The 24,754-nt window shown below is 36.8% G+C and overlaps 1 protein-coding gene across 3 annotated transcripts; it reads right to left on the minus strand.

The window, feature by feature from the left end:
• Positions 1-6,145: 6,145 nt before the first annotated feature.
• On the minus strand, positions 6,146-23,421 carry LOC114350670 (G-protein coupled receptor Mth2-like). Of its 3 annotated transcripts, none has more exons than XM_028301553.1 (9): positions 23,128-23,421; positions 16,766-17,134; positions 16,169-16,334; positions 15,257-15,436; positions 13,654-13,732; positions 12,185-12,372; positions 11,294-11,471; positions 9,927-10,109; positions 6,146-7,407 (listed from the first exon to the last, which is right to left on the minus strand). In XM_028301553.1, the coding sequence occupies exons 2-9, from the start codon at positions 17,066-17,068 to the stop codon at positions 7,242-7,244; spliced, it is 1,443 nt and encodes a 480-aa protein (XP_028157354.1). In that variant the 5' UTR covers positions 17,069-17,134; positions 23,128-23,421; the 3' UTR covers positions 6,146-7,241. The 3 variants fall into 3 exon arrangements, with proteins under 3 accessions (XP_028157354.1, XP_028157355.1, XP_028157356.1); XM_028301554.1 differs by having other exon boundaries at positions 23,124-23,415; XM_028301555.1 differs by having other exon boundaries at positions 7,237-7,407; positions 9,890-10,109.
• Positions 23,422-24,754: the final 1,333 nt, after the last annotated feature.

Consider the following 24,754-nt stretch of genomic DNA (forward strand, 5'->3'; position numbering starts at 1 on the left):
GGGGGGTTTAAAGGTACCACTTTTCGGTTTTTCGCTTAATCCTCGGAAACTATGCGTCCTAGTGACATGACTACTATGAACCAAAAAAAGCTTATTCAATTTGCTACAGGTGAGACCGTCAAGTTTTTCTATATCTTGTATAGTTTTTGCGGCATCTGCTCTAGAAGGTCTGTAAAATTGGAAATTTTATTGTTGTCTTACATGTTCCTTTCAGGAGAAAATCGACTAAATCAACATTGAGCAAACACTATAGACATGCGGGAGCATGTTAAGCCTAGTTCCATGGAGGGGACTGCACCGTGCGTATATTTAGACGAACCAATTAGAGCCACTTTTGACTCCTCATCATTCAAAAACTACTGTGCATTAACACTTCAAATTTGGCTCATGTATTGAGACTTGCAAGATGTACATCAGCTTCAAATTTCATAAATATACCTCAAACGGTTATTTAGGTATTGACGTTCAAACGGACGAACAACGGACGAACGTTCGAACGGAACATGTAAGACAAAAATAAAATTTCCCATATTATAGACCTTCTAGAGCAGATGCCGCGAAAACTATACAATTTATAGAAAAACTTGTCCATCTCATCTGTAGCAAATTGAATATGCTTTTTTTGGTTCAAAGTAGTCATGTCACTAGGACGCATAGTTTCCGAGGATTAAGCGAAAAACCGAAAAGTGGCACCTTTAAACCCCCCTCTCCTCGTCAGCTCAAGGGCTAAGGGCGGGGACTTTTGCTATGTTCACCTCCTAACTAGTCTAAATAAAGTCCTGAAGTCAGAAATTGTGTTCTACAGTTTTCCATCTATAATGCTTTATTGACTGGACTATAGATCAATAAGGTCTCCACTGAAAAACAGTTTCAAGACAAGCCCTGGAGGTCTACAAGCTTGACCGCCATTAAAAACCCTAACCAGTGAAGGAAAGTTAACTGTCATTGGACCCGCAACGAAATTAATCAGAAGAACAAATATTTTGAAGTTCATTTCGACTTCCCTCCAGTGCAAAGCGGATGACAGAAGTAACCTTTAAGAAAAGATATGCAACACGGACAGTAAGCATCAATTAGTATTATGGGGATATATCCTGCCAATGGTGCTTTTTTCACAAAATCGCTTAAAAGCACGGACTTTTTTTGTCACGAAAATAGTCCAGTCATTTGGTGCAAAATAGTGGCTTTTCTTTTCGGGTTAATTTTATGACAAAACATGCTTAGAGAAACTAAAAGTAGAGAAAATGTCCTATATTTGAGGTCTACGTAACCTTTTTGTGAAATAGTTTAGGCGTAGGAGTGCCGCAAAGTACTTCTATTGTCGCGGGAGGTGCGATTTATTTGATGTCGAGTGTATTTTGCGGCGCCTACCCAAATTCTCTGTTTTGCCTAACTTTCTGGTTAGCTGGAAGAGAATGCCACATGGCATTAAGCTCGCCTGTTGTACTACTATTTATTATGCGTGCAATAAAGATTTTAAATAAATAATTAGTTCCGTGATTTAGACGCAAAAAGTGAAGTAGACAAAAATTATTAATGTAGTGTGTTATAGAATGCTGTTTGTTTTCCTAACAATAAAATAAAAAATAAAAAATGAAAATAAAATTACAGTTTACATAACTAGATTAAATAAATCCACTGTTGGTGTGCCCATCATGAAATAGGACATTAAAATTAAATGAGGAAGACCATGCCTGAAATGCCATGAAAACCACATTGTAAGATAATGAACTCACATAATGTTATTATAATAATAAATAGAAAGGAATTCCAAATGGTGAGTTGTAGCTGCTGTAGAAAATAAGCCTTTAGATACTCCTAAAAATTTTACATCATCACCATCAAAAAGGACAGTTTTAGAGAGCCGTTTCGAAAAAAGAATTGGTTTCTTTTTAAAATATCAATTTTATTATGCACTAGCGGCCGCCCGCGACTTCGTACGCGTGGACCCCGTTTTACCCTCTTTGGGTTGAATTTTGCTCGGCAATTATTCGAATTTTTCTCGCCGTAAAAACCATCAGGACTTCAACGGTAAAATTGGTCCAGGTGTTGTTGAGTTATGCGCTTACCAACACATTTTGCAATTCATTTTTACATTATAGAAGATAAAAAAAAATGATACGACCATGCTTATTGCCTGACCCTGGGATCATCTAAGGGCTCTTTCCCAGTCAATCCAGTTTGCGGGATCTTGTATCTCATAAATTCGAACGGATCGGTTTTTTATGGCACACTATAAATGGGTTGTTCGTATGAATATTTAGTATAGAGTCCGATCAACGAAGCTTTTGTAACCTCGTCCCGTCATTCACATCATTTTGTATGTAATTGTATTTACATCACAAAAGTTACACTTGAAGTTTGCTTTATATCACTTTTTTGATGATTTCCTGGTTATTTTCACTAAAACATAACTTTTATGAATTTTGACTGATTGGTAAAATTTTAAATCAGGCAAAACCTTTTGTTTTGACCGATTATGAGTTTTGACTGTAACATATCGATGACAAACAAAATGTTGTTTTCATATTAGTTTAACAATAATTTTGATATACCTATTTTAACTGTAACAATACGAGGATAAGTGTTAGGTATTAAAGATAGCACATAGCAAATATTATGTGGTATCAGTTTGTACTGAATATTAAGGAAACTGGCACGTACATACAGAAATTCAATTTTGGGTCATCCTGTACATGACGTGACGACGTGTATTTTTGAATTGAAAAAAAAAAAAAAAAAATGTCAGACCGGGGTCCATAATCGTGTTAGTAACAATTTTCACTTAGCATATGTTAGTAAGATACAAATAATGAATATGAAGCCGCTTACATAGCACTGGAGACGTGCAAACTAAGCCAGCGCCCCAGCAGCGGCGAGTCCCACCTGTCAGCCAATGCCCTCAGGATGCCATTTGTACTGCCGCGGAGACGCTCTAGAAGCGATGCGCTTCGCTTCCGGATTATCGCTTTTATTACCGATTATATTTTATTTTAAGTCTTTGAAGTAATATTACTACGTAGTACATTATAACTCAATGCTTTAAGTTTTGAAATTCGTTCACTTTTTAAAAATAAATACGGAACCCTAAAAAAGTCTCTGCGCGCGTGTATGCATACAATGTACTAGGGCATGTAATATCGGAAGGTTTTCAATTCCGATATTGGATTCCGATATTAGATCTCAATATCGGAATTCCGATATTAATATCGGAATTGAGTTCATGTGCTATAAAATTAATATTTGGTTATATTCGTAAGAATTCTGGGTTGTTTACAATAAAATAATGATTTTAATCAAAATCTATAATTTGGTACAAAACAGCACTTCATAAAATTGAAGTATTTCAAAACAATTTTTACGTTATGGGTATCCATTGCATTTGGTTTTTTATGTGACAAGAGGCAAACGAGCAGACGGACCTAGCAAATAATTAAAGATACCTAAGTGTTTTTGTAAAATCACAGGTATTAAACAAACTTTTACTCCTTCATTATATTACCCTGTTTTATGTTGGAGGAATGAATTTTAGTCATTCAAATCACGTGTTACAAAAATTTTAGAGAGTGGTAAAAAACTTAAATATGCTTGTTATTTGTTCCTTTTTCATTATCGATGTACAATTCACAAAACCACGAGCCATCATCATCATCATATCAGCCATAGGACGTCCACTGCTGAACACAGGCTCCGATGCTGATTTTCACAATGGCTGGTTGGTGGCGGCCTGCATCTAGCGCCTTCCTGCTACCTTTATGAGGTCGTCGGTCCACCTTGTGGTTATGAGTCCTACGCTGCGCTTTCCGGTACGTCGCTCCACTTCAGAATTTTGCTGCCTCATCGTCCGTCTGTTTTGCGTACTAAGGCAGAACCGTTGGAAGACATTATCACAATGCTCGAAGACCTTAATCGAGTTTCCCAACAGGTAGGCTTTCGGATGAATATGGAAAAAACGAAGCTTATGTCGAATGTCCATGTTGCCCCTTACCCTGTTTCGGTTAGGAGCTCAATTCTCGAGATTGTTGACAAGTAAGTATATCTATCTCGGACAAACGATTAGCTAGGTAGTTAGATGCAATTTCGAAAAAGAGATAAATCGTCAAATACGAAGATGAAAGTCTTCAATTAGTGTGTGTTACCAGTGATGATATACGGCTCGAAAACGTGGCCTTTGAATTTATGACACAGCGTGCTATGGAGAGGGATAAGTTTGGTGTTTCTTTACGAGATCTAATCAGAAATGAGGAGCTCCGTAAACTAACCAAAGTCGCTGATATAGCCCGACGGATTAGCAAGCTGAAGTGGTAGTGGGCAGGGCACATAGTACGCAGAACTGACGGTCCATAGTCCAGTAAAATTAATGTTTGAAAGGGAGTTGAGATGTCTTTCTTTGTTGACCAATAATCACTTACCATCAGGTGATCCGTCTGCTCGTTTGCCTCCTGTCACATAAAAAAAAAACAAAACCAAGGACCTATGGCAAATGCTAAAATCGATTTAGAACAAGTTCAATTAACCATAAAGAGTGATGGTGAGAGACATGAGAAAATCATTGGTCTTTGCCAGTCATGTACTTTGGGCTTTGTGGCACGTTTTGGTGAGTTTAAACGCTTTGTTTAAAATTTGAATTAAAACTTTTATCTGATTCCGATATAACGATATTGGATCGCTCAATATCGGAATTGAAATATCGGATCTCGCAGTCCGAGATTCCGATATTACGAGATTCCGATATTCATGCCCTACAATGTACTGTCCACACTTCCAACTATCCATTTCCAGTCTCGTCTCGTTCTATCACAAAGAATCGCCATTTGATGAGAGCGAGAGAAAAAACGGAAATTCGCAGCTGGAACTGTGTGTGACATAAATCAATGTGCTATACTATGCCATAGTAGAATTAATTTCCTTGGTCAGACCGATGACCTCTGTCAAAAATGATGTCCTAGGACTTCATTTGAGCGTCAAGACACTTTTAGCCGTATCTTCCCTTTTTTTTATTTTAGATAGGTATTTGTAGTTTGACATGACAGGTATCAAGGAGATTAATAAAACAGACAAAATTTTAATTGGCAGTCTTTTATTTTATTCATAGATTAAGTAGGCGGGCACACCGTTGATTTTTACTTAGTTGGCCGATAGTTGTGTCCGATTTTAAATTGTATGAAGAATCGGCCAAATCGAATCGGCGTAGTGTGCGCACTCCCATACATGCCCATACTGATCAACTGCCCGACTAAACTATCGGCCGACGAAAAATCAACGGTGTGCGCCTACTCTAAGTCTTTGGTTTGAAAGTTGTACCGAATACTTATTTAACTTAAACTAAGTTATCATATTCAAAGCTTTTAAAGACTTGTGCATAGTCGCAAATAGTCACGTACTAAAGTTGTAGCGAAATGGTCGTTTTTAAAAAAACCGTGAACTAAAACCCGCTCTCCGAGCACTTAGAATTTTGTCACATCGCGATTCGCGACTGTGCGACGGGCGCTCGCAGTGAGTGTGCGAGCGCGACAGCAACATAATTACGCTCGAACGATAAGGATGGGTAGCTTGGGGTCATTGGACAAAATTCTACGTGCTCGGAGACCAGACTGTAGTCTATTTGCAACAAATTTGCAACAAAGTCACGAAAAACGAAAAAAAGCTTTTACAAATTCGTCACACACTTAATCTATACTTTTATAATAAATCTGTAGAGAGGTCAATTCTGTACATGAAATATATTTTCAAAATAGTTATTTTGAAATACTATCACTAATCACCCCCTGATAGTTATCAGGGGGTGATTAAATTAGTGATCGATACTGATGCTAAAAATGCAATCAGTAAAATTTTTGTCTGTCTGTCTGTCCGTCTGTATGTTCCTTATAGAAACAAAAACTACTCGACGGATTTTAACGAAACTTGGTACAATTATTCTTCATACTCCTGTGCAGGTTATAGTATACTTAGGACTTCCCAAGGGAACAGGAATTAGCGGGAAAATCCTTATGTATGAAACATCTAAACCGCTTAAGTTAGACGCTTGAAATTTGACATGCAGGTACTTTAGTAAACTTAAAGCTTAGTTACAATAGGATATTGCAAAATTCTCACGGGAACGAGAGTTAGCGGGAAAGAACATTTGTATGAAAAAATCTAAACCGCGTAAGATAGATGAAGGGGGTAAAACGGGATCCACGCGTACGAAGTCGCGGGCGGCCGCTAGTATTTTACTATAAACGTAACAAAGTATTTAGGAAAGTTACTTTACCATGTTTATGACGAATATGTATATTTTCAATTTACGGAAGTGTGACAAATCGACAAATAATAAAAATAAAAATCTTAAAACTTAATGCATCTGACCCTTTTCCGCGTGGGTTTACATTATTTTTATTTATATCACTAAATTATTATTACCAAAAACTTGCATTTTAATAACACTTTACTTTTCAAATGGGATATTAGCCCACATTAAATCATCCTGATAAAACTATTAAACGTAACTAATTTTTAATCGGAGGTAAAATTACAATAAAATAATACCTAAATTAGCTAAATATAATACCTAATTATTATTTCAACAATATTAATTCTGGGGGAGACTGAAGTTATTAAGCTTTTGTTTGTCTGCGTGTACAGCATTGGAACAATATTGAGGGTTTAAAACCGTTGTTTTATGATTTCTTAATATGTTACCTAAAATGCTATGAAATACCAAAATAAGTACGTATTTATAAAGCGTTCAAACTTGCATTTTAAACTATTACAACTACTTACTACTAACTATAACATGGAATGTAACATCACAAGTTGACTGGGTATCGCTTTTTTGGTTTCGAAATTATAAAATATATTGGATAATCCGAAATTATTTCATATTCGTAACCATAAATGACACCGGTATAATATTATTGTAATATACGTAACCGTATCCATAACCGAAACCTCTATCCATAACATCCCTAGGTCACACTTCCAGCTACCCATTTCCGGTCATGTCGTCTCGTTCTATCGCAAAGAATCGCCATTTGATGAGAGCTAGAGAAAAATCGGAAATGAGTAGCTGGATCTGTGGCCCACTGTAGAGTACTTAGGAATTATGACGTCATATAGTCGCAATGTCAATTGTTTACTTTAAATGCAATTAAAATTCAAATATTATAGTTGATTTTCAACTAAATTGGCTTCTAGACCTGAAATATCTTTTAGATATTATTATGCTTTGCATTGGAATTATTTGTTACTAGCTAGTGTTAAACCACTTCTTTTTTTGGATTCAGTTCAAACATATTTGTCGACGCAGTGGTAGAGACGGGCGATTGTAGAGGTATGCTCTGAGTGGTTGACTCATCCTGCGAGCTTCTGGTTTGGCTCTTGGACCGCAAGGAGAACTTGTGTTGGTGCTTGAAGTTCGTGTACCTGTAAGAAATAGCATTGATATGTAAGCAGCTGAACAGTGTGCCCTCAGTGGCGAAAAAACGCAAGTTCATTGCTATCACATAGAAGAAGATGCTATCATATTTGATTCTTCTTTAAGGTTTATTTGTGTCAATGTCACGTGGAAATTGATGTGTTAGAACATAGGTGTTTTACTTAAGGCCCAGTTTTTTGATTCATAGTTAAAATAACCAATAGTTAAGTTTGACAGATGTCAAATGACAAGTGGTTAAATATCAGAAAAAAATGTTTTTCGAACAATGGTTAGCTTGACTTTTAGTACATTTTTAACTATTCGTTAACATTTTGTTAATATTTAACCGTTAGTAGCAAAATTTAACAATTAGTTATTTTAACTATGATTCAAAAAACTGGGCCTAAGGCCCGATTTTTTGATTCGTAGTTAAAATAACCAATAGTCAAATTTGACAGATGTCAAATGACAAGTGGTTAAATATCAGAAAAAAATGCTTTTCGAACAATGGTTACCTTGACTTTTAGTAAATTTTTTGAACTATTAGTTAACATTTTGGTAATATTTAACCATTAGCAGGCCTGTTCATCTCCGCGAGTTTACATCGAAAACAAAACACGCACGATGGCCCACCTACAGGATACTATTCGACAAGGCCTCACATACGAGCGAACATTGACTCACGCACGCGTATTCTTGTGTATGATGGAAGAAAATAAAGAAAATGGTGTACCTACTAAATACTGTGCAGTATTTAACTGCCTAAATAATAATAAAAACACAGAATGTACTTTTTTAAGTTGCCTCAAGACACTGAGAGGTAAATAAGTAGTTAATATTATTCATGATAATTTATGCTAAATCATGTATTTCCTCCGCCATTTTCCGCAGTTTGTCACCTCACGTCACATCATTTTACCGAAGTCGGCCCTATAGCTTCGGCGCAGTGCCGGTCACTGACGTTTGTCAACAAAATGGTGCTTGACTCTTGAGACAGGCTAAATTACACCATATTGTTAATGACATTGAGCATACGTTTTTTTAAATACCTTCGCGAAGTAAAACTTCTGTACGCAGTACCTACTTATTATTATTCTGTGCCATTAGTAACAAAATTTAACAATTTGTTATTTTAACTATGAATCAAAAAACTGGGCCTTAGTTCTATTGATTTTTGGTTTCAGTGGAGACAAGTATTCGTAAGCGATTCAAGACGCCATCGGGTCCAAAGCGAGTTGTGTGAGATAAGTCGCTTGACACTGGATGCGTGTTCAAATTCAAAAGGTTTCAATTCAATGTTTTTTTTTATAAATTTATCACTTCACTGCACTTTAGAACGCAAAATAACATCAGATTTATTTAACTTAAGCCTATGATAGAGACTATGCTTTCCGTTCAATTACCCTCCACGGAATCCCATCCTATTTGTTAAAAATATTTGATACTGTGACCAATGTAGACGCAGCCCATACTGTGCCGGTCAATCCTCATTATAAGATAGGAGGTTTATGTGTAACTAGCGACCGCCCGCGACTTCATACGCGTGAATCCCGTTTTACCGCCTACTTAGGGGTGGAGTTTCGTAAAATCCTTTCTTAGCGGATGCCTACGTCATAACATCTACCTACATGCTTTTCAGCCCGATCCGTCCAATAGATTGGGGTGTGCGTTGATAGATCACTATGTCAGTCAGTCAGTTACCTTTGAGTTTTATATGTATAATAGAAGATAAGGTGTAGCCAAGTATAAGAAAACTACGTGTACAATTGTACATCATGCAATGCGGAGTTGATGATGTGATGCAGGATGCAGGGTGTAGCAACTTCAACAAAGAAGGGATAACGATCCCAACCTTGATATTAAATACCTATTTGTTTTTCACGAAAATAAAAGAAGGATTCTTTATAGGTATTAAGTACTTTACGTTTCTTTACAAGTTTATTATTTTTTCTATGCATGGGTCAATAAAAAATGTAATAATCACACACTAGCTTTTCTGGTGAGATAAGCTGAGCTGTAATTATTTTTACATCTACCTTGTTGTATTACCTTGTCTCGGTGAATAAATGATCATTTAATATTTTTAATCTTTTAATCTACAGGGTGTTAGGTAAATGGGTATATGAGCCGTCACTAGCCCATGTTAACATGGGCATAGAAATGGTATGGTGAAGTCAGAAATTTGATATCATCATTTAATTTTTTTTAATTTTCATACAAAATAAATTTTATAAAATCCGATTTGTATGAAAAATTAAATTATTAAAATGAAGATATCAATTTTCTGACTTCACCATACCATTTATATTACTATGTTAACATAGGCTAGTGTCGGCTCATATACCCATTTACCTAACACCCTGTATAAGTCTTTGATTGGCAGAAAAAATATTTGTATCGCGTGGTGTCTAACTAATTGAAATAAACTGCAGTTTTAAACTTTGGTTTGTTTATGAGTGAAGTGAACTTGATTGGTACAGTGAGCTCTACCTCCATCCTGCTTTTGTAGTTTGCATTGTGTAAGCACCTTTTCTTCAGCATGTTCCAGACTTTCCTCTTGCAGACGAAGATGACGAAGATGATCACCCCCATGAACACGTTATACAGGTCTGTGATGTACCAGCCCTCGAAGTCGGGGTTGTACGAGCTGACGACCTCCAGGATCCAGCTCAGGCCCATCAGCACCGATAATTTCAGGTACATTAGAAACCTGTAAAATGTAAATATGTACATAAAATGTTATAATAATCTTTTCTTAAAGGTTATAAACCTTTGTTTGTCACCTGTCATCCGCTTTGCAATGGAGGGAAGTCAAACCATAATTTCGAACTCCTACTATGTTCTTCTGTTCGTTGCGGGTCCAATGACAGTTATAATATAACTTTCCCTCGGGACAAACTTGAACTTCATTGGTTGGGTTTTTGTGGCGGTCAAGCTGTAGATCCTGGCTACACAGGAGTTGCAGTGGTGGGAACGAGAGGTGGGAATAGTCTCGTTAAATAAAATGTTTTACCAATACAGAATACCCAGTGACCAAAGTTTGAAATAGGTTCTTAACGAATATGGCTATTAAGCTAAGATTTGAATGTCTTCAAGAATATTTTAGCAGCGATTACGTTAACAAATCTTATTTACAAATTGTATCCTGATTTAGATTTAGCGATAGGAGCAAGAACACTAATTAGACTGCATTTAAAAATAAAGATATTATGGATTTAACGAATTGTTTTTGAGTTTCGCCATTTTGGCGCTATAGGCCATACTGTAGGCAGATACGATTGTCCATGGAACCAGTAGTACTTATTATTATTCTGTGATGGAACTAACATTATTACTTAACCTAAGTTTACACATTACTGGGGTATTAACTGGTTACAGATTGTAGAAAAAACATTAGTGATTTTCTTTCTTGCTTACTCCTATGGTTATTCCAATGTACGTCAAAATTAGTTCTTGGGACAATCGTAATGGGGCGCTTCAAATTGGCACACAAAAATAGCTGTCATTTGTATGGAGACCACCTTTCCAGAGCGGTGGGATTTTTTTATTATCCACAACGAGGAAGCTCTTGGCCTGTATCTCACCTGATGGTATCTAAGTGACGATCAGGCCGAAGGTGGAAGAGAGCTTCACCCGGAATCCTCAACCTCGGAGGAACTAGCTATCTTACCTCTAACTGCCGGAACACAACAATGCTGTTAACATTGTTGTTATGGCGACAGACTTAAGTAAGATGGTGGTAGCTAGCCAGGCGGACTTAGAACAAGCCTTACCAGTCTTACCACCAACCAAACCGAACAGAAAAATCTGCCCCCACTGGGAATCGAACCCGGGACCTCTGCGTCTGTATCAGGTGGTCTTACCACTAGACTACAGAGGCGGTTAAAATAGTACCTTTGCTTGTTAACTTGTCGCGCGGTCGAGGAGCCGGTGGCGGCAGAGTCCTGAGCCCGCAGTACATCGCCCCCTCGCGTCAGCCTCCAGATGTTGAAAGCTGTCAGCAGGAAGAACACCCAGTTGGCCAGGATCATCAGCAGCATCGGCGCGTACAGGTACACGTACTTCGCAGGACCTGGGCCAAAGACTATGATTAAAAAGCGAAGATACGGCACTAGCAACAAGTGACCCGCACACAATTACACTCATTTGTCATTTTCTGACTAATATAGTTTAGTTTAGTATAGTATAGTAGGTAATAGTAGTTATCTCGCTTGCACTAAGCTAGGGCTCTTGCTTTGTCTTGCTTACCGGATCAACCCATAACAACAATGTTAACAGGATTGTTGTGTTGTGTTCCGGCAGTTAGAGGTAAGATAGCCAGTTCCTCCGTGGGTGAGGATTCCGGGTGAAGCTCGCTTCCACCTCTGGCCTGATCATCACTTACTATTAGGTGAGATATAGGCCAAGAGCTTCCTCGTTGTGGATAAAACCTATGTAGTGCAGGCAGGGTTTGCAGGGTTTTGTTCAAAACTAGTTTGATTATTGCAATGTAAGCGCAAGGGAAGATACGGATCTTCCCTTTTTGTTTTAATCTATGGTAAAAGAGCATTGATTAGATAGTCATATGAGCGTACAGCACGCAAGATGTGGTCATGTTTTGTGATGGGTTCAAAAGGGTTACAAAAATTTAAATACAAACATTTAATTATCTCATGATCTTTCACGCACGTGGAAACAACAAGGTACAGGATGTCCTAGAATGGTTAAATCTAACTGCTATGGGTAGCATGACCCTAGTAATATAAAAAAGTTTCATAAGTTACTCAATTACTAAATTAATTTTACCTTCTAGAAAGCATCCTTTCAAAGGTATTTCAGGGACGATGCCACCGAGCCGTCGGTGATTGTTCACCTCGTTCAAAGTCACCAGTGCTATGGTGAGACCGAGCGGGACGCCGAATGCGTAGGCGCAGTACATAAGGAACTTTATGTTCTCCCCTCGACGGTGGATGGGGCGCGCCTTCGCGTAGCCTCTGAAAAGAAAAACAATTCAAATTCTTTATTGTAGGTATGTAACATACTTTTTACGCCTTTTCATAAGAGGCGGGAAATTACCAACCACGCTTGGCAGGCGGGTTGGAGAACACAGATTTTTTTAAGATTTCGCACGCAGACGCTGCTGCCCATTCCGTACTATAGGAATTAGTCGATGAGGCAGCAAGGTTCTGGATGTTTCAACCGGTCATTATGGACATCATTGGGGGAGGCCTATCTTCTGCTGTGGACGTCTTGTGGCTAAATGAACATGGCTATATTTGGGACGTGTTTAAGTACCCAGATACGAGTATAGCTTGCCCTAACACCAATTTGGGACCATAGGTCAAGACTATTACCACCACCACAATGTCACACAATCCAGCTCACCAGATGAGATAGGCACAAACAGAATTTTGTGTAATTAATATTTTAATGTTATTGTTGTATTGAGTGGGGATCGAACCTGGAATCTCTGGTGAACCAGTAGGCCTGCTTGGCTAGGATGCGCGCCGTGATAAAATCTTAAAATCAATGATTTTAGACGTCAAATGTAATCCATAAAATGCCTCGATATTGCCATGGACATAAATTATAGTTTTGCAAACAATAAAATTAAAATGTGAGTAATGTCTGCTAGGTCCTTGGATTTGTAAAGCACAATAACTAAAAGGAATCCGGGACAGGGAATGAGTTCTTCCTAAGTATTTTTCGAAAATTCTACATAATTATTAATTAATGACAATTAATAATTATGTAGAATTTTCGATGTGATTCATTTTGACGTGAAAAGGTAAAATGCTGTTAGTTAAGTAGGTATAATGGAATTGTACGTAAACGCTCTATTTATTGACCTCTTTTTCCTTATTGAATAATAGGGAATTACCTCTTAGCAACGTTGATAATACTACCTTCTCTTCTCCGTATTTATTCTCTGATAAATGAGCTCGTTTCAAATGAGCCAAATTGAATAAATATTGATACATTTAAAACTGAGTCCTGCCGGTCTATGCGCGCCACGATATAATATTATTAACTTCGATTTTAAGCGACAAATGCGATTTTATCGTCTAAATTCGATAAAATGCCTCAATATGATTAGGTATATCGTGGCGCACATCCGAGTGGCGCGATGGCGTATCAAAATTAGGCGGTAATGATACGAGTCCGTGATACGGAGGCGAGGTTGGTTGATACGGGGTTACCGATACGGTGATCGGATCGGAAAATTTTATGTTAGTAGGTATGATTGTAATCAATTTTCGATTTTGATAACATACCTGAAGGTCCAGAATATGTCGTAGGACATGACGTTCAACCAACCAAAACTGGCCAGCATGAAGAAATATGTTAGACAAGCTGAAACACAAAGTATCACCTTGTTAGGTTATTTAAACTCAATGTAGAAGAAATTAGTGAATTATAATAAATAACTTGAAAAAATCTGCCTACGGCGGGAATCGAATCCACGACCTTTCGGTTGCCGGGCGACTGCTCTTCCATCTGATGACGTTGTACTTAGACACTGGATGGATGAAGCCCCTTAGAGCTCCTTCATCCAGTGTAATATCGAGTGCTCTAAAGATTTAAAGTGCCTTTATAGTTTTTCAACCTTTTTTATGACCCCCCCTAGTATGAAAAAACATTTGGGTCCGTGGCCGAGTCCTCCAGTGTTCGACGCACCCGTGGTGGACGCCCTCGATTTAAATTAATTAAATATTATATTTTTTTCGGCTTTTGCACTAAGTACAGTCAACGAAAAGTAATGAAAAATATAATAATTTTGTTATTATTACAAAAATTAAAATGTTGTATTTAATTTTTGGTTATAAATACTTAATAAAACTTTTATAATTTTAACTTTTATTTGTAGTTAGTTAAATGTAGAGAGAGTAGAGTTATTTTCAAGACTGGTTATTTAATTGTTATTATACAGAGTGTTTGGCGGAAGAAGGGTAGACAAACTACGTGGGTTTATAGACAGGGACATCGCGGATAGAATATTTTTGAAAAAATATTTGTATTTTATTAGCAATATAATAAAAAAAAATTAACTACTTGTCTTGAAATATATAGTAAAATCTGAATCTGCAGTGAATACTTAATTATTAAAAACATCACAAAAATCAACTATATTTTTCGATTGTTGACTTAACGCATTGAAAATAAATTAATAGTTTTTAATTTAAAGAAATAGAATCAGAACTTTTTAGGAATCGTTTTTTTGAACACGAAGTCCATGGAATTTGAATACATATTATCAATAAAAAATTGTTACAATAATATTTGTAATTAAAAATACATGTTTTTTTGTTAAAATAACACCTATACAAAATATTTATCTAAAAGCAGGTTTTACTAACTCTTAGAAAAAAATCGATAGTTAAATCGCTATGGTTTAGTTATGTGACATCTCTATAACTTTCAAACTCGAAACGTCATACGAATCATCTTAGGTGAAAAATAATATAGTTCGTTTATAAACATTTTTGTGCCTGACTGTACATTTAATTAAAAATTGCTTCAAATCAAATTTTACTGACCGGGGGCGTCGACCACGGGTGCGTCGAACACTGGGGGACTCGGTCACGAACCCAAACATTTGGGCCACCGTTCGCTTTTTTTCATGCATTTTTTAAGGTATTAAAGATGTTGTAGGGGCCGAATTTTCCAATACATACAACATTTATGCATTTGCATAATTAGATTTCAGATAAATCTATATTAATTTTAGAACTTTACTGTTTTTTACTCAGGTAGTTTTTACGACCTCTCGCGACCCCCTATAGAGGTTTTAAGGATTAATAGAACGTAAAAAAATGACAAACTCTATAAAAAAACACCGGTTATCGTTATAGTCTTATAAAACCATAAATTACTTACATATAACCAGACACACCGATGGAGTGAATGTGCCCATTGCTATGCAGAAGTAGAAGATGAAGCCCATCATGAGACTGGCGACGTATGCCATGAAGATAAGTCCGCCTAAATTGCGCAGCTCCGGCAGCAGGCTGTATACCACCAGCAGCAGCAGCAGGAACACACTTGACACAAGGAATCCTGTAACGGAAGGATGTTAGAAAGAAAGAAAGAAAAACATTTATTTTGGTTCCAACGCAAAAAAAAAACACACAGTTTAATAAGTAAAAGGTACCTATTTAGAATCAAAAATGGCCACCGCTCAGCGTGTCATGTGTCATGCTCTGAGGCAGTAACTACTACTGTAGTAAATATAGTAGTAAGTAAGTATATGTAGAGACAATAGAAATCAATGTTACCGCGGTCTCATGCCACCATATAGCCATACACCACTATTCACCACTTAAAAACAGGGTACAACTATGGTGTAACTTAGAAATAAGGGGGTTTGAGTATTTTGACGATGAAAACTTTCAACTAAGAACGAAGCCCCGATAAACGAACGGTCGGACTGGCCAACTCGAGATCCGAGGAACGTGGGTTCGAATCCCGCCACCGCTCGACTATTGTGGAGAGCCCACTCGTAACACAAGCATATTTAGCTTATCACGAGGGGCTAACGGACTATTAACAGTTTGCGTAATCTTAAAAAAAAACAATTACTGCTAGGAATCAAACCTCTAACTTCTAAGTCAAAAGAAGGTCCTTTACCAAGGAGGCAGATGAGCGTTATACGCCCGTTTCACAAACATTACTATGAGGTCTCACAGTGCGCGTGGACGCACAGGGTCGCACACGAACCAATGACAGAGCTCTATTCAACGCTGTGCGTTCGATTTGCTGCTTCACATAAGCATCTTTAGTCGTACTTACCCCATTTTAAAGGATCGTCTTTACGAGGAGTTTCAGCGTCTTTTGTAAAATATACAGCAGGTATAAGCGTCTTGTTTGGAGCTAACTCGGCGTCGATGCAGTACCGGTCAGTTTCGTAAGCGTATATCTGTTTTGATTTCTTTCTTTCTAAAAATAAGGTGCCATTCTGAAAAGAAAGGAACATGTTGTTAACCCTCTCTGCGTTTACTAGTTGATGGTTTAATCCCTACTTCCATAACATACAATATTTTTATTAATGTGAAAGTAACTCTGCCAGTTACGCCACACACGCTTTGACGCAGTGTGACGCCTAAACCACTGAACCGATTTTGATAAATTTTGGTATAGTTTTAGTCCCGGGAAAGAACATAGGAGATTTTATCCCGGATTTTACAGGACAGACAGGGTGCGCGCGAAGTTTTTCTGTGAATCACTCGGAGAAACAGCGGGAAAACCTAGGAAAAACTAATTTTAAACCGCTTCGCTCGCGTGTATTTCTGTTTGTCCCAGAAAAATCTAAAAACATTTTATTGAATACAACCAAAATCATAAATGAGTCTTATCGTACAAACTTTCTTCCCCTCTTGCACCACTTACCTGCATCAAGAAGTACGTCGTGTATAGTATAGTGTAATTGAGGGCACGTTTCTTAAAACCATCATCAAGAAATATCCCCGCTTCTGGATAAAAATGATCTTCAAAAAGTCCTATTTCGTTGTATCCTTCGTTGTACACACTTATTTTTAAATCCACTTTTCCTGTATATGGTGTACAATTTTTAGCACTTCTAACGATATGATCGTCTGGGCAACATTTCTTAATGCACACTTTCCCATGGCACAAGTCACTGGCAAGTATTTTTTGTGTGATAAAAACAACACAAAGTAGTATTAGCCTCATAGTGGCGACCGACTCATGTGGACACACAAACGAAGTATGTATGACACATAAAGTTGTGGGCTGGACCTGTGAACAAGGAATAAGATTCAATTACACTAATATTATAAAGAGGAAAACTTTGTTTGTTTATTTGGTTGTAATGAATAGGCTCAAAAACTACTGGACCGTTTTTAAAAATTATTTCACCATTCGAAAGCTACATTATCCACGAGTAACATAGGCTAAATTTTATTTTGGAAAAAATAGGGTTCCGTAAAATATGTAGATAATGTAGTCCACGCGAGCGAAGCCGCGGGCGGAAAGCTAGTTAGGTATAATAGAAACAAGTGCAGCAGGCTCGCATTCAAGTTTACTTTAGTTACAAGGGGCCCTTTGAAAACACTTGAAAAAGTAAAGTTTTATTCTGGAAGGCAGTTATGCCATTAAAAATTAATACATATGAGTAGCTAGGTATTTTTAAATTTTTTTTGGTACCCTTAACTTAGATACAAACTTTGCTTAGTTTGGGACTAGATGGCGTAGTTTAAAATGTCCAAGGATATTCGACCACCTCAAGTATTCCTCCACTCGGAGTGAGCTTTCTGTGCTTTGGCTAGCTAGGAGTGACTCAGACCACAACAGACTAAGTGACTCAGTTTTCTTGATCGTCAAGAAACATAAAAGATAAACGACTTAGCCTGTTACTTAACACTTTAGTTTTAAAAATTGGACGAAATGTTACAGCTCTGAGAAATGGCTGAGACAATGAACCGACAGAATAAATGTTTAAAAATAGCACCTATTACTTATAGGTCCTACATTTACCTCAGTCTGCCTGAGGTATGGGAGAGAGGCACGGAAGCGTTTTTTTGGTAACGTTTAACGTTAAACGTCAGCGAGATTTCAGATCTCCTTCAGAATTAGGTATATTAAGCTTTGTCACGTCACAATATGTCAATGTCACCCTCCCGTGCCACAAGCGGGTCGTTACATTCCCTCTTACCTATATGGTCGAGTGAAGCGGTGGCTGGTTCACTCGTCATGTCTGTGAACAGGCGCTGCTTTCGGGGACTGGTCAATCCAAGTTATTCAAATTTATTAATGCGAGTCATTTCTAAGTATTTAAGTATCTTAATCTGTAAGTCTAGATATTAGCACGTTACTACCTTATTTAATATGCCACGCAATTTTGTATACCCATTCTTATAAGATAGGTATACCATACAAGAATGCGTTGTAAATTCAGTGAACTGCTCCTGAATCAAATGTACCTATATAATACAGAGCCCCGATTACGGTAATTTTTAACGTCAACAATCCAGACACGCTTCTCGATTCTGCGATACGATTGGTCGTTCAACAGCGTACGTCAGCTGTTTTGACCAATCGTATCGCAGAATCAGAAACGCGTCTGGATTGTAGACGTTATAAAAGTTACCGTAATCGGGGCTCTGCTTTTTCTTTTTATTTATATTAACCGGCAGACAGTGGTGACTGAGTTTGTGGCGGCGCTTCTTCTCAGCACTTGCCAAATGTTGGTCTCGAAGATTATGAGACAACTGCAACTAAACTACAACTGCTAGTTAATTTTGAGTTGCATCTAAGTTTCTGCCATACCGTCCGCTGAGAGACCACACATGAGGCGACCAGTTTGAAACTTTCAGTTTCAGTTTCATTCATCAGAATCATCACAAAGTTGCAGTTTCGTTGCAGTTGCGTTTCACAGTCTGTTCTGGGCCTAAGATACAGCTTTTCCTAGGTACGTAGTTTGGTATGCTGTTTTTAAACTTGCAATCTACATGTTGCACGGCACGCAGTAGTTACGGAAAATAATTAATTGTATTACGCATAGGTAATTATTTAATTTTCATTGTACTAAACATTATTTTTCTGTCTCCTTTTTTCTATTTCTTTAATTACCCAACCGCGTATCGCGTTATTTACCTATTACTACAAATCATTATTATTAATAACATTGATATTGAAGCCTCAAAAATATGACTAAATAGATACAACTTTTCACGTGAGTAAAAGTTTAAGAGAGCGAGCTTTTTCTACTTTACGTTTGCTGACGAATAAGTATTCTTAGTGAAGAAAACCAAAAAAAAAAGCTTATTAGTCAACAGTTAACAAAATATTTATTAGATAGCGATATAATAATTATGTATTTGGTAGATTTGAAGCTTTATTAGAGTAAACCCACTGGAAAGTATTATTATAAGTTATTTTACCTATTATTAAATACTGATAAGGTTATCCTGTTACCGTAAATACATTTCGGGAAAAATATATTAAAATTAAATAATTTTACTTATCTTTGAATATAAATAGTACCTAATTAAATTAATAATATAATAAAAAATCGCCATTATGTAAGTAAAGTAATAATAAATATTATTATACCTGTTTTTACAATAAGCAAACTTTATTAATAATTTATAATAAACAAACAAATTATATACTAGTAATTTTATTGGTTTGTTTATTTGATCGAATTATTCGATTTGTTCAAATAAAACACCTATAATATAGATAGATGATGAGACAACAGCCTAATATTAATACATAAAACATACAATTTTCTAAATCTAAAAAAAACAATTTATAATTTTTTTCACTGCTAATTTGAAGAGAAGATTTTTTGTGGAGATTTATATTTTCTATTTGAATATAAAGTTATCTGAATTAAACCGTTATTTTTTTTTATTTATTTATTTTATTTATACCTATGATGGTACTTAATAATATTAGTATTAAATACTTTCTTACAAGAATTGGTAATTTTGTACTTTTGTGGTTAATTAACGCGCTTATTTTTTTATTTTTTTTATTATTACACATATTTAGCCGTATTTATATAGTGTCTTCTTAAATCCTCTTGAGGTTTGTTCAGACACTATTGTTCTCTATACAAATAAAATAAGCGTTTCAGTATATGCATTTACAACTTTATGAAATATACGCATACAAAACATTATTTTAGCGAGTGCGCACTACGATGACGATTAGCAAGGGGTTTATGAGTTACTATTTTCCTGATCAATCTTAGGGGATTTTAATTATTAATAATACCGACGACGTGGTTCATGTCATTTACTAAAGAGGAAAATATATTTTCCTTATTATTTATTATTAGTATTTATCAATACTCGTATTAATACGTAAGAATACTTATAATAATTTATTTTCTAATTAATATTATAAAATAAATTATTATAAGTGCTGTTGTTTTATCATTATCGATAGTATCATCGTTACAGTTGTGAGTAACTGATCAAAAACTCGATAGTTTAAAACATCCACACAGAGCTCGTCTGTCGGTACCTACCTAACTTGCTGCGAGTTCGGTCTTTACTTTTAATGTAAGATTGTAATGGTAAAAAAAGTCAATATGAAATCGGAAAATTACACACATTCCGATTCTATAAAGACTGCTGCTTTCGAGATTCTTAGGTATGAAGAATCCTTGGGAGTTTGTTTATCTTGCGAAGCTCAGAAATATAGGTAATAAATTGACTTGTGTAAAACATTTGCATGCTGGTTCATATCTGGCGAATGTGTCCTGCTCCATTTTATTATGTAACATCTAATGTACCACATTCTGCAAATAAATAATTTGAATTTGAGTGAAATTTTTGACTGCGTTATAGAAGTACTTTGATTTTTTTGCCGACTTTACGGTGATATCGATATCGATACTGCCGATGGTTCAACACTAGATCAAACTTGTAACGCACTTCTTAGGCATCTTATTCAATTAATTAGTCGTTTGTTTTTATTATTTTAAGCAAGGTACCCCACCTGGGTACCTATTTAAAAGATTCATAATGATCTACAGCCACTCCTTTGTGCCTTGGAGTCACTATCTTTGTTGTATCGTCAAGGTAAACAAGATGGTACCTACCATAGATAGTTGCAATAGAGTCGATTTTGCAACAGAAGTGTGTAGAATTACTGTGCACTGACTGTACCATGTTTCTCTATGCTAAGACCTTACCGATTTTATTAAATCGCTTTGTTTAGATAACAAGTATTGGGAATTTGGGATACAATATTCGCATTTTGAAAATTATAAATAACTAGGTGACCCGGCGAACTTTGTTCCGCCTTAATGGCAATAAATAAGCAGACTTTTTTAAAAATTTCGAACGGGATAAAAAGTATCCTATGTCCTTCTCCTGGCTCTAAACTACCTCCCTGACAATTTTCAGCTAAATCGGTTCAGCCGTTCTTGAGTTATAAGTGGAGTAACAAACTAATAATCCAGTCAATGAATGCCTTAACGACGGTGTAGAGAGAAATCCGTGGAACACAATTTCTGACCTCGGGACTTTATTTAGCCTAGTTAGGAGGTGAACGTAGCAAAAGTCCCCGACTTTAGCCCTTGAGCCGGCGGGGAGAGGGGGGTTTAAAGGTACCACTTTTCGGTTTTTCGCTTAATCCTCGGAAACTATGCGTCCTAGTGACATGACTACTATGAACCAAAAAAAGCTTATTCAATTTGCTACAGGTGAGACCGTCAAGTTTTTCTATATCTTGTATAGTTTTTGCGGCATCTGCTCTAGAAAGTCTGTAAAATTGGAAATTTTATTGTTGTCTTACATGTTCCTTTCAGGAGAAAATCGACTAAATCAACATTGAGCAAACACTATAGACATGCGGGAGCATGTTAAGCCTAGTTCCAGGGAGGGGACTGCACCGTGCGTATATTTAGACGAACCAATTAGAGCCACTTTTGACTCCTCATCATTCAAAAACTGCTGTGCATTAACACATGAGCCAAATTTGAAGTGTTAATGCACAGTACTTTTTGAGTGATGAGGAGTCAAAAGTGGATCCTATTGGTTCGTCTAAATATACGCACGGTGCAGTCCCCTCCCTGGAACTAGGCTTAACATGCTCCCGCATGTCTAGAATATTAGCTCAATGTTGATTTAGTCGATTTTCTCCTGATGGAAACATGTAAGACAAAAATAAAATTTCCAATATTACAGACCTTCTAGAGCAGATGCCGCGAAAACTATACAATTTATAGAAAAACTTGTCTATCTCACCTGTAGCAAATTGAATATGCTTTTTTTGGTTCAAAGTAGTCATGTCACTAGGACGCATAGTTTCCGAGGATTAAGCGAAATACCGAAAAGTGGCACCTTTAAACCCCCCTCTCCCCGCCGGCTCAAGGGCTAAGGGCGGGGACTTTTGCTATGTTCACCTCCTAACTAGTCTAAATAAAGTCCTGAAGTCAGAAATTGTGTTCTACAGTTTTCCATCTATAATGCTTTATTGACTGGACTATAACACGACTTTCTTTTATACGAACTGCCTAAAGCGGGAATTGAACCCACGACCTTCCGCTTGCCGGGCGACTGCTCTTCCAACTGAGCTAGCTAATTGAACTGGGTTCAATTCCCGCCTTAGGCAGTTCGATTTTTAAAGTTATTTATAATTTTCCAATTAGTTTGAGATGCAACTCTTAACGCTAAAAATTTAACAATATTCGCATTGCTTTATACTTTGTGAGATAGAGACTTTGCATCAGGCTATAGGTACATTTAGTTGCAAGATTGCACTCATTACAACTATTATGATGATTCTGGAAAGGTGAGCTTCACAGAGCTTTTTTTGGTCATTTCTACAAAGCTAACTATTTTTAGCTAAATTATTCTTTAAAAAAAGATGCGCCTGTCCACACCCGATAGGTAGGTCATAAATAAATAATCAATAATAATAATCATAGTCTGATACATAAGGATGTAGGTGATGTCACTAAAGAAACATACATTTTTTAAAGATCATTAGCTGAATTGATTCAACTCATTCAGACTGCTGATTTAATAGCCCGTGTCAATTATTCAGCCATTGGACTTCGTAGGTGCGGATCTAGGTCTTCCCTCTCAACATATCGAAAAACTGGTTACTGATTCTGAAAGCGCTTCACGAGCTCTTTCAAGTGATACCAATAACAGGTTGCAAAATAAACTGGAACCGTCTGAAAAACACTGGACATACCATCCGTGCCCTCCATTTCAGACATTAAAATGAGCTCGGGACCATTTAATAATTAAATTCACTTTACTTACTTTATATCACTTGGTTCCGATGGCACTGTTAATTGACAACTCTCACTGTTTCCGCAAAAAAGATTTTTTCTCTTCGGTCAGCGTGTAAGTTGTCTTCTCAGGGTACACTATAATTATTAAAACACAGCATGTTGCTCTAAATAGCAGAACGTTTCTAGCCTGCAGTAACTACTAAATAATCCGTGTCCAAAGTTAGAACAATGTACCATTATAGATCATTAAGTCCTCTTACGAGTCTCTACCAATATTAAGTACGCATACCAACTAGGAGTTAGGTAGGCTATACGACTAGCGAATATTTAAAGGCATACTAAATGTATTCCAAATGTCTGGATCACTTACTGTTTGTTATCAACGACCAATTTATCACTGATAAGGACTGGTAGGGATGCGAACTGTCGACAGTTCGACATAATACTGTAAATAAGGAAGTAGCTCGTTAACAAAATACTTATCTTATTTTTTAAACAGTTTTTAAGTTAATAAAACATAATTATTTTATTAAGTTTCTTAACGATTTTCACCTAGGCGCAGACCACCGATTTTAATGGCAGTTAATCAGTATGGGCATGTATGGAAGTGCGCACATTACACCGATTTGATTTTCATACAAATTAAAATCGGGTCCAACTATAAGCCGACTATAGGCCGTCTGCGCCAACCGGCAGAAAAGAAAGATCTCCAGTAAGTAGGTATCAGTAATTTTTAAATCAATTAAAAAACTATCGAGTCGGCAATCGACTTGTCTACGACACTTCAATGACATCATAGTTATAGGCGTTCAATTGAAAATTATTCATCGACTCAAGTGGACGTGTTTCAGGGATTCACAAAGAAATGCATTGTTATCTTTGCTGATTCTGATTCCATTCGTATCAGAAATCGCTTAATATGTCTCTTATCTGTACCTACATAGATGGGGTTCCCCAACGAATTTAGAATTTGACTTAGTTTACAAAATATTTTGACTCATACGTTATTTCCTGGTAGGTAGGTATGTGTTTCTTCTTTATCAGATAGCAATGTTTATTTACGTTTTTTATCTATGCAGTTAATGATGCCGTGGTTAACTTAACAGTGGAAGGAATGTGTCTAGACGCGAACACCTTGCCGAACTTATACGGCAAATTAGCATCGAAGCGAATTCGTTTTTGACGGGCACAGGTTTTGATTGAGGTCCACTCATTTTGTTGTAGTTGCAAGATCGTTGTTATAATTTTTTTTAAAACTAGGCCCTCCAATGATATCAATGTGTTTCGCATAAAGCCCACACGTTTGTCCCCAATGTTGGGCCCAACGTTACTCATCCAACGGTGTGGATCTAGAAAATAGCAATCTTCGTTCTTGTGAATAAAAAAAAAGTTATTGAGTGGCGACCACGGGCCGGAAGACGTAGTGTGGGCAACGATCGACGATGTGGTGAAAGTCGCTGGAAGAACCGATCGTTATAAAAATCCTTGGGTAGGCCTTTGTCCAGCAGTGGACGTCATTTGGCTGGAACTAGGGAATGCAGAATCGGTTCTGGTTTGAGGAACCGGGTTTTTCGGGTCTGGTGATCATAAGAACCGGGAGCCCCGGTTTTTTCGGTTCTTTCGGTTCCAAAAAAACAACATTTTGATTATGTTTT

This window comes from Ostrinia furnacalis, unplaced genomic scaffold (genome assembly GCF_004193835.3).
Source record: "Ostrinia furnacalis isolate ACB-3 unplaced genomic scaffold, ASM419383v2 OfSCF0954, whole genome shotgun sequence".
NCBI classification, from domain to species: Eukaryota; Metazoa; Arthropoda; class Insecta; order Lepidoptera; family Crambidae; genus Ostrinia; species Ostrinia furnacalis.

Excerpts from the sequence above, each read along its gene's own strand:
- LOC114350670 (XM_028301553.1), bottom strand. The coding sequence starts at position 17,068 with ATGAGGCTAATACTACTTTGTGTTGTTTTTATCACACAAAAAATACTT. Across the intron at positions 15,437-16,168 it reads AGACGATCCTTTAAAATGGG|GATTCCTTGTGTCAAGTGTG; the intron begins GTAAGTACGACT and ends CTTCCGTTACAG. Across the intron at positions 10,110-11,293 it reads CGACAAGTTAACAAGCAAAG|GTTTCTAATGTACCTGAAAT; the intron begins GTACTATTTTAA and ends TACATTTTACAG.